We start from the raw sequence: 11,036 nt of genomic DNA on the forward strand, positions 1-11,036 counted from the left end.
AACTTATTTTCTATTTACTTTCTCTTTAGTGTGTTTTCAAAGTCTCCAAATGCAATGTTTGCCATGTTTAAAAATGTTGCATTAATGTCCCTTTACAGGAAACGGTGTATGTGAGAATAGACAGCCAAGGCGATGTTCCTGCGATGAAGAATGGACTGGTGAAGCTTGCAGCATCTCCTGTGTCCATGGCAAGAATATTGATGGATCACGATGTGTCTGTGACCCATGCTACACAGGGCTTGGCTGTACAGAGATATGCAGTGGCAATGGCCAGTGTAATGACGGGTAGGAACTGTATATTTTAAACTAATGAAAATACTGGATATGGGGGGTGTCTCTGGTGTTTTGTGTAGGCATAAAACCTAAACCTACTTGAGTATAGGAATATAGTGGTCCCGGAATTGAGAAAGTGGGAATTAGTTAACCCATAGGTATATGTGTTCATTTGCCAACTTGATTATGTTATATGTATGTTTAACTAAGAAATATATGGTACATTTCTGTGATATTTAGTGATATACAAGTGGTTTTTGCTTTAATTGTTTTTTAATAAATTCTTACTTATTGCATTTTCTGTGTTCGTATTTTAGAACTTGCATATGTGACTTTAAGAGTGGTTTCCGAGGTGACCACTGTCAGATAAATGGCTGTCCAGGAAATAAAACAGACTGCAGTGGTCATGGATCATGTAATACTGGAAGCTGGGAGTGTCTCTGTGATCCTGGTTGGCAAGATATTGGATGCCAAATTCCAGATTGTCCAGGAACTCCAGATTGCTCTGGACATGGTGATTGTCCTTTACCTGCATCTGAGGAGAATCCTATTTGCCATTGTGAGGATACTTTCATGGGCCATGCTTGTGAGTTCAGATGCTTCCATGGACACCCCTCTTTGCTTAACATGACATGGGTCTGTGAATGTGAAGCATGTTACAGTGGCGTGGATTGCAGTTCTTTGTGCAACAATCAAAGCAATGTATGTGATAATGGGATCTGTGATTGTGGATTTGATGGATGGAGGGGAGACGTCTGTGACAGGCAAGGTTGCCCAGGAGAAGGAACAGACTGTAGCAACCATGGACAATGCAATCTTGCTGATCGCTCCTGTTCGTGCAACCCTGGTTGGACAGGAATAGGATGCCACATCCCAGACTGTCCTGGAGAACCTGATGACTGCAATGGCCGTGGTGTCTGTCATCCCGAGGATCCATCTCCTCGTTGCATCAACTGCAGTGCTGGTTGGATGGGAGCTGCATGTGAGGTTCCTTGTGTGAACGGAACCCAAAACCCACCTAATTCAGGCATCTGTGATTGCCAGCCTTGCTTTCATGGAATAAGTTGTGACAGCCGTTGCTCTGGTATTGGTGTGTGCTCCAGTAATGGTACCTGTGACTGCATTTATGCTGCTGGGAAGGGAGCATTCTGTGAGATCCCAGGCTGTCCTGGAGTATTTGACCTTGATTGCTCTGGAAGAGGATCATGTCTCGAAGGTGTGTTTATATTTTAATTTTTTATCTAATATCAGGAGATACAGAAAGGCAACTCCAAAAGATATGTGCACCTAACCTCCTACATGTATACCTGGGACCTTCCTGAATTGATTAATCTTTGTTTTCTAGGTCATACGAATCGTAGTAACGCTCATAAACTATCATGGCTTATGAAGTTGATGAAGTGAAGTGAGATTGGAGAAAATTTTGTGGAGCCATTTTCCTTTTGAATGTTCTGCTCGTGATTTTTTTTCACAAACATTATTTAGCCTCTGTATAACAAACATTATGTAACATAATTATAGCATTAGTGTGTGACTATAATGCAAATAAATTAAAAGTTAATATTCCAGTGAATTCTTTCTCTGCAATGTGTGGAGTTCCAGAACAAGAAAACATGGAAGAAAACATAAGGCAGCATAAAAACGTAAAATCAGAATTTCATAACTTTTATTGGTGCATGGCAAGAGGAATATTCCAATTATTTTGATGCAAGTTGTTTTTATCTGTCTGCAGGAGAGTGTTTGTGCAACCAGGGTTGGACTGGTGTTGGTTGCGAGATAGCAGACTGTCCTGGAGATCCTGACTGTAATGATAGAGGAGTTTGCTTCTCTGAGCTTGATGTCCCTGAATGTCGAAGCTGTGCTACAGGATGGATGGGCGAGGCTTGTGAGGTACCCTGTGGTCCAGGTATGTTCACGAAGAGTTATCCCTAATGTGATATACCAAGATGAATACTTTTTCCTTTAGTAAAGATGCAATTTTCTTAAGAGTGCTGTGAGATATTTTATGAATTTATTATGCTTTCAGGGTTCTGGAAAAAGAATTAGTCTACTACGCTTTTTCACAGGATTTTCTTAACCCCAGACTATCGCTAACCTCGTATTGTCCTTAACACTGTACTAAACTTTTTCCTTCTCACAAACTTTATGCTTAACCCTGGCTAAGAAAATGGTTGTTTATCTCAAACATAATTTAGTAATCCCTAACTAGTGGTAGCCATTCATGAGTGCTTAACTCTGATTGGACAACAGTGCTGGCTTTGTTGCCCCTAGGGCATAAACCAAGCAATGTCCTTGGCTTAGCCGGGTTTCTTTTTACACTAGGGATCTTAACCCCAGACTTTCACTCATAGTACCGCAATTGCTCTGCTAACCCTGCTATTTTGCAGGGCCAAATAATCCTGTACTATAGTTGGGGTTCGCCCACTTTGCAAAAACGCTATGTAAAAAGGAAGCGGGCTAAGCTTAACCCCATACCACAGGGTTAAGGACATTTTCATGTGTGTAAAAAGCATATATAAGGAAACAGAGTTATCACGTCAACCTCTTATACTTGTATTGCTTGTGATATACTGCCTTCAAATAAGAATCGATAACAAATTGATGATTAATCTGAAAGTTTCATCAGTCAACTTCGATTTTTATTTAATCCATTGAGAAAAATCAAATGAGATAATTGTGCATGTCATCAAAATATTATACATGTTAAGTTGTTTTATCATGGTTATTAGTGGAAGTCAGAACTCTGATTATACATTTACTTTGGAATGTTTTTTTGTCCACAGACCATGGCATCCAGTTTCCAATGGACAGTGGAGTATGTAAGTGTACAGACCCTTGCTGGCATGGAGTTAGCTGTCATGACCTTTGTAGTGGTCAAGGATTCTGTACCCAGGAGGGAAACAGCCACTGTGAATGCCAACCTAGCTATTGGGGAGAGTTCTGTGAAATAGCAAGTTGCCATGGCGATGGCCGCCCATGCTCGGGGCATGGCGTTTGTCAACCAGACAGAACGTGCATGTGTGAGAGCAGCTGGTTAGGACAAGGATGTGAACTCCCTGTCTGCATCAACGACTGCAACGGATACGGCTTCTGCGATGGTTCCAGTGGCATTCCGGTGTGCCAGTGCGATGAGAACCACTTTGGACTGGATTGTGGGTATGACTGTGTGAATGGTACGGTCTTCAATGAAACCTGTGTATGCGATCCATGTTCCTCTGGCCCCTTCTGTGATCAGGAATGTGCTGGTCATGGCATATGTATGGATGACACATGTCATTGTGATCAGGCATGGTGGGGTGAGGACCTGTTATTTTTTTTCATATGTGTAATCTCTGGTCAATTACAAAAATGCATTTCTAATTTGTTCATATTTTGAGACAAAGATGTTTGAGATTAATGCTACTTCAACACATTTATTTAATTCTTATGATATCCTTTTCGAGATATAGGTTATATTATTTTTCGTTATAGATATGGAAAAATGTTGATCATGCGAACATATATCTAACATCTAGGAGCAGTTATTTGCACATGTTTCAAGCTCTTTATTTTCACTCACCAGTCTTCAAGGAAAGCTTAATATTTGATGGCAATATGCATAAGGAAGACAAAAGGAGGATTCGAACTTCTGTCATTGTAATTTGTAGACACATCTTGGCTATCATATGTATGATCAATTAAAGAAGGCATCCAGTATTTTATCATTACCATGACAATTGTGTTTCCTGGGGAGATTTTCATGAAAGGACTTTTCAGACGTTTTATCAGACAAGTCCTGTTTTATTCAACAGTTACCATTGGAAATGTGCTTCTCCGTCATTCAAAATCGAGAAGAGTTATGAGATAAAATGTTGATAAAAGTCTTCCCAGGTTACAATTCTCTCTCTCTCTTTTTCTTGCTCTTCCCTGTATCAGGTACTGATTGCAGTTACCGTGGCTGTCCAGGTGATGGAACCAACTGCACTGGACATGGCTACTGCGATGCTCTTCGTCAACAATGCAGCTGTATGTTAGGATGGAAGGACCAAGGCTGTAATGTTCCTGATTGCATTGGAGAACCTGACTGCGGAGGAAGGGGTAATTTTTATCATTCCTGTATCAGCTCTAGAAGCCTTATTTTGTTCTTTATTGTTATTTGCTTGTGTGCAGGGGCTGCAAGACCTTGGGAAAAACTGTTGAATTTTTTTAATAAACATGTACAAACACATAAAAATGGACATCTGATTTTGTGCATGGTCACCCCCCCCCCCCCCACCCTTGCCACCAAAGAGCACATTTTGTTTGATGTTGACCTTTTGGTGTACATGTCGGGATGATTTTACATTATCACAGCAACAAATATATAATGGAACAAATTATTATCAAATAATAAGAATCATTATGCTATACTCTTTATCATGATAAACTTTTTGTTGTTAAATTCAGTACTACAAGATTTTCTTGTTTCAGTTATTGTGAAAAGTTCGGACAGCATGCTGTTAAAGGATTTTACCGTTATTGTTCTAGGTTACTGCAATGGATCTTATGACCCATTACCGCAATGTGATTGCTACAATGGATGGATAGGAGAAGCTTGTGAGGTCCCATGCATCAATGGAACTCAAGACCCATTAGACCCTAACCGTTGCATCTGTCACCATTGCTTTGGTGGGTTGAGCTGTGATGTGGAATGCAACAACAGAGGGAGCTGTTCGGAGAGTGAAGGCTGTGCATGTGACCCATTCTTTAAGGGGGAGCTTTGCAATGAGTTTGATTGTCCAGGAGAACCAGATTGCTCAGATCGAGGTTCTTGCCTCTTTAGAGATGGAGAAGCATTCTGTCTCTGTGATCCTGGATTTACATCAGAAAACTGTAGTGAACTGGTGTGTCCTGGACAGCCTCAGTGCTCAGGCTTTGGTGAGAAACAACTTCTTTTGCTGTATTTACATGCATTGTTTATGATAATTATAATGATATTGATGATGATAGTAATGATTTTAATAACATTGATAATGATGATAATAATGACAATGTTATGCTAGATTTGCATAGCACTTTTTGTCTTTGATTAGATGCTTAAGGTGCTTCATAAAGTAATCAGAGAATTAGTAACAAGGGAAAAAGAAGGATATGAATTTCACAATATATATAGAGAACCATGTCTCTCATTCAGAGCATACTTTTGAGATCATATGCTGTCCCTTAATAAAGCCATTGAGTTAAGTCCAACAATGTGTGGACCTTCCATCCATTTACACATCCTGAATGGTGCTGACAAGACAAATTTAATAACATTGCAATGTTACCATAGCAGTCATTACAACTACATTTATTATATTCATACATTGTATTATTTGTACAATTTAGGAACTTGTACATTGATAGATGATACGCCCCTTTGTATCTGTCAACATGGCTTTGATGGCGATGCTTGTCAGACATGCCGCCCTCGGTTTACCGGAGACACCTGCGACCGTTGCATTGAAGGATACATCGGTTACAACACCAGCTGCAGTATCTACTGTCTTCATGGCTATGCTTCCGATCCTGGAGGAGATGAATGTCAGTGCTATGATGATGATGAACATGGCCACTGGAGTGGACAGAGCTGTCTCCAGTGCAAGAATGGATTTGCTCTGCCAGACTGCCAACAGTGTGAAAGAAGTATGGAGGAAGCCTTGTTTCACATAGTTTTGGGGGTTTTCTTTGCCTAGTTTTGCAAAGTCCTTTCGTTTCAAAACTTTGGTGGAATATGTATTTTATACTGTGTGAAAGAATTGTGAATCCAATACCTAATACTGCTTGATTAATGATGCATGGAAATAAATTAACTGATGCAAAGTCCTTCCGTTTCAAAACTTTGGTGGAATAATATTTCCTATTTATTGGAAAGAAGCATTTTGTGTTATGATAATTGGTCTTCAACAGAAAACAAACATGAATAGCTTTTAAATTATTATTAATGGTAATGTGCAGGGTGCGACATAAGCGCTTGCCCGATTGCCCGGGGCAAGTAAAAGTTAGAGTCGGGCAAGTGTTTTGAAACAAAGACAAAAAGTAATTGCCCGAATCGGGCAAGCAAAATTCTCATATAGATATAGTATTTTAGAAAGATTCCCCATATTTCACCATGAAAAATATAGAAAAGAAATAGAGACAAAAAAGCCATATCATTTTCTTCTTTCAAAAAAGTTTGTAAGTCATGATTCGAATTGCAAAATTTGCGCTATTTTGTGCAAGAGACACACAGCTCAGAGACATACACACACACACCATCACACACAGAATCAATGGCATGCAAGTCGAGCATACCTAGCTAGTGCCTGGCCACGTCCACGCAGCCCATATGCATGTAGTTAAGTTTCTACCGACGAACGAAGTTTGCACTGGAAGAAATCTCCTACAGAACTGTCAAAATTCACATTTCTTACCAATGGAAACTCTTGTAATGTCCATATTTCCTAAAAATTGGGGCAACTCTGTCATTTGTAAGCAGTAAAAAAAGAAATCATCCCTTCTGTATTGCTTCAAAATGATCGGGTTTCGAATGATATCGTCTGTATCACACACACTGAAATACATTGTTTGACAGTTCCACATATGCATTTGTGTGTATGTTGATAAACTTGAATTGGTTTCTCTCGTAACTATTTTTTTTTTAGCTAAAAAGAAATTGATAATTTTTCTTCTTTATTTATAACTGGATAGTTTGAGCTTTCTTCCTCTCTTTTTTCTTTCCTTCTGCTTATCCTTCTGCTTCTGCTTTCTTTAAATTTCCTTCCTTTCAATCCTTCTTTTGTTCATATTTCTATTACGAGCTGTCTTTCTTTTTGTCATTCTTTTCTTTCTTTCTTCCTTCCATCCATCCTTTGTTTACCTCTTTGATCCTTCTTTTCCCCTTCCCCTCATTCTTTCTTTGTTACTGTCTTCCATCCATCCATTCTTTACCCTTCCTTTTTTCTTCCTTCTTTCTTCATCCCTTTCTTTCTTTAATTCCTATTTTTCTTTTCTTTCTTTATAATTTCTTTCCTTCATTCCTTCCTTTCTTTTTTTCTTTCGTTTTTTCTTTCATTCTTTCTTTCAGCTTCCTTCTTTTTTTCTTCTTTCTTTCTGATTTTCTTTATTTCTGTCTCTCGTTCTTTTGATCTTTCTTTTTTTTCCCATCCATCCTTTCTTTTCTTATTTTTTCTTTCTGCCTTCCTTCATCTCTTTCCTTCATTCCTTCCTTCCTTTCTTTCTGTTCATTCTACCTTTCTTTTTTTCCTTTCTTCCATCTACCCTTTTACCTTTTCTTTCTTCCTTTCTCTTGTTCTTTCTTTCCCTTTCCTTCCTTCCATCCATCCTTTCTCCACCTTTTCTTTTTCTCTTTTCTTTCTTTCCTTTTACCTTTTTTTCTTTCTTTTTCTTTCTTTAGTCCTTCCTTTCTTTCCTTCATTCCTTTCTTTCTTCCTTAATTTTTCTTTCCTTTCTCTTGTTCTTTCTTTCCTTTTTCCTTTCTTCCCCTTTTCTTTTTCTCTTTTCTTTCTTCCTTTCTTTCCTTTTACCTTTTTCTTTCTTTCTTTAGTCCTTCCTTTCTTTCCTTCTTTCCTTTCTTTTTCTTCCCCTCAGTCTTTCTCTATTTTTTTTCTTTACTTCTTCCTTTCCTTCCTTCTTTCTTTCCCTTCTTTCTTTTTTTCTTTCTTTCTTTCCATCTTTCTCTTCCCCACAGCCATTCTCTCTCTTTCCTTCTTTCTTTTTTCTTTTTCTTTCTTCCTTCCTTTATTTCTTCCTCCTTTCTGTCTTCTTTTTTTTTTCTTTCATTCTCTCCCCCTCCTAATTTTGTTTCTTTCTCTGGTTATTTTCAGTGATTTTCCCTTTTTTATTGTGTCTTAGTCCCCTAAAAAAGTACATGGAAAATATATGAGATTAGGAAATTAATTAAAGAGCATATTAACCATATTTTTTGTCATGATGTAGAAGATAAAAATTAATATAAAAAAATAAAACAATTACAAGGTATACATCAGTAGTCATGTTGAAAATTATATTAAAAAGCCGTCAATGGTATGGAATGTAAAACCGTAAGCCTATAACTTGTTTTGAAGCAATAAAACTTTGTTTTGAAGGATTTTTTCGGACAAGTGAAATCTACATTCGGGCAAGCATTTTCCAACTATTTGAAAATTTACTTGCCCGACTGGGCAAGTGCTTCAAAAAAGTTATGTAGCACCCTGATGTGTATATGAAAATCATTCCATTCTGTTTTGCCTTTTAAACTCCCAAATGATGTTTTATTGCAGAATCGATAAATGCTTTAGCCTTTCTTTGTATTTTTCAATAATTTGTGAATCTGAAGGTTATTCATAGCTCTGAAAGAGACTCTTTTATCATTGTGAAGACTGAATGTTTTAGTCCAACACCTAATACTGCTTGATTAATGATGCATGTAAGTAAGTTGACTGATGACTATGTGTCTTTTTATACCTAAGACTATGTTGGAGATTGTAGCATCAGTTGTATAGAGGGCCAAGGTACCTATTCTGACCCTATGGATGGGTTAGGAGGAGAGGGAGCCCTCCAACCATTCTTGCAGTGCCTTACGCCCCAAAACGAAACGTCAGATGGAATTGCCTGGTTTGGTTACAGGAACCTGAATACTCACAATGTGTACCTTCCAATTGGTCCTGCCAATCACTTTGATTTTGATGATTATGGTGGTCAACCCACCAAGTTCAAACCAGGTCTCCACTACAGCTCCGTACGAATTACGTAAGTCTACAACACTTAGGTTCATTATGAAGTGCAGTCTTTGAATGTTTTTGAAAGGTATTAATTTTTTGTCCATTTCGCACATCCGAATAGTTTTTTTTTAACTTTGCCTTTAAATAGGGTTTGGTAATAATTTTACCAAGCACAATTTTTGCTATCTCAAATATATCCACAAATTTTGAAAGTTGATTACATTTTTTCATAACCATTTCTCATGTGTCATCTACAGACATCTGCTTAGTTGTGGGAATAATGCTTGAGATTATTATATATTGCCTGCTTGAGGTCACCGTCTTGCACAAATCTTTCTTGATGCTGTGTAAATTATGATGTTTATAAGTATAATCCTTACAGAAAAATATTTTTTATTGAGTTATGTATAGTCACCTGAATTAAAATGAAAATTAATTTTCTTTTTTTTTGTATTTCATTTTATGATGCTGGTTATTTCAGATTATTTTCAGGTATTTATTGATGAATGAAATGATAACTAATGATCATTTGTGCTCTTGTTTAAGTAGTTATGACGGTAAGTCTGAAAATAAAAAGTTTATGGTACTTGGTGATCATTTCAAACAGGGTCGCAGGTTTGAATCCTAGCCATGGCATGTTTTCCTTCAGCAAGAAATTTATCCACACCGTGCTGTACTTGACTCAGTTGAGGTGAATGGGTACCCGGAAAGGTAGCTGTGCCAAAGCTGGGGTAATAATAATATTATCATGTTAAGCAGGGTCCGCTGGTAGAACAGTTTTCAGAACTGAAGTGGCTACCCTGGGTAAATTATGACATTATTATTAGTATTATTATTATTATCTCTATAATTTATTCATAATGTATCAATTATTGTTTGCCACTCCTTTCAGGTTCAATGACAAGGTATCAGCAACATGGTTCCTGTCTTATAGTCCTTCAAACAGTCAATTCAGAGAGACTGCTTCAGAGGCCAACAGCACTGTCCGTCTATGCACATCACGGGATGAAGAGATAGCTCTTGTAAGTTTGGTGCTCAACGCAATTCTCTAAATTCCATAGAGTAATTCACAGAATAAATTCCGCAGAATAATCTTCCACATAAAATTCATCTTTGTGTTCATCCACTCCCTATTTCCATGAGCTGTTAAAGCAATGATAATATAAGAGCATAATACTATGGCCTTTTTACAAGAAACAGAAATTATTACAGGAAGGCACCTCATGAAGGGATCTTGATGTACATTCAATATATTATGGAATTGAACAAATGATATTTAATTATTTGTTTTTAAAGGAGAATGAAACCCTTGAAACCAGCTGAATCCATATCAAAGAGAAAAATCAAAGAAACATATTGTTGAAAGTTTGAGGAAGATTGAATGAATAATAAGAAAGTTATGAGCATTTGAATATTGAGATCACTAATGCCATGTAGATCCTCCCATAGGCAATGTGACCAAGATCTGTGATGTACAACTCCCTCATTACTTTAGTACTTATTTCACTTATATTCTCACTTTTATAGCGTCTATCACAAGGTGAGGTGTTCTCTTTATGAGAGGACAAGTACAAATGTTTCACAACATTAGATCATTGATGATTCGTTTGTCATATGATTAGAATGAGCAAAAAGAGATGTTTTGGGGTATATTTTCAGTGTCCAAAAGGGGAGAGTTGTTCATCTGTGACATCATAGATCTTGGTCGCATTGCCAATGGGAGGATCTCCATAGCATTAGTGATCTCGACATTCAAATGCTCATAACTCTTCTATTGCTAGTCCTATTTTACTCAAACTTTTGTTGATCTTATTCTTTGATTTTTCTGCTTTCACAAAACCTAACTTGCTCCAAGAGTTTCATTCTCCTTTAAGTAACAGTAAAGAACATAAATATGATATACAGTGTAGTTTCCACTAAGGCATTTGTGTTTTATTAACAAATCCCATCAATTAGCTGTCAGAAATATTTAGTTTGTATGTTTACTTCTTCGCCCACAATGTTGATTCTAATATACATGTCTTACTATGTTTTCATGGTTTAACTTTTAGGATTTTCTTTAAT

General features: G+C 37.3%; 2 protein-coding genes across 2 annotated transcripts in view; both read left to right on the plus strand.

The window, feature by feature from the left end:
* The window catches only part of LOC129265193 (uncharacterized), a 112,837-nt gene extending 110,154 nt beyond the window's left edge, over positions 1-2,683 (plus strand). Inside the window, exons 71-74 of the mRNA XM_064104079.1 lie at positions 99-285; positions 591-1,489; positions 2,006-2,179; positions 2,661-2,683. Of these exons, the coding sequence (XP_063960149.1) occupies positions 99-285; positions 591-1,489; positions 2,006-2,179; positions 2,661-2,683 (1,283 nt within the window). The remainder of the gene's footprint in view (positions 1-98; positions 286-590; positions 1,490-2,005; positions 2,180-2,660) is intronic.
* Positions 2,684-3,075: 392 nt separating this feature from the next.
* The window catches only part of LOC135154217 (uncharacterized), a 34,676-nt gene continuing 26,715 nt past the window's right edge, over positions 3,076-11,036 (plus strand). The window contains exons 1-6 of the mRNA XM_064099581.1: positions 3,076-3,569; positions 4,189-4,350; positions 4,780-5,169; positions 5,620-5,916; positions 8,721-9,000; positions 9,865-9,994. Coding sequence (XP_063955651.1) covers positions 3,077-3,569; positions 4,189-4,350; positions 4,780-5,169; positions 5,620-5,916; positions 8,721-9,000; positions 9,865-9,994 — 1,752 coding nt within the window. The 5' untranslated portion in view covers position 3,076. The remainder of the gene's footprint in view (positions 3,570-4,188; positions 4,351-4,779; positions 5,170-5,619; positions 5,917-8,720; positions 9,001-9,864; positions 9,995-11,036) is intronic.

The sequence above is a fragment of the Lytechinus pictus genome, chromosome 1, assembly GCF_037042905.1.
Source record: "Lytechinus pictus isolate F3 Inbred chromosome 1, Lp3.0, whole genome shotgun sequence".
In the NCBI taxonomy this organism is placed as follows: domain Eukaryota; kingdom Metazoa; phylum Echinodermata; class Echinoidea; order Temnopleuroida; family Toxopneustidae; genus Lytechinus; species Lytechinus pictus.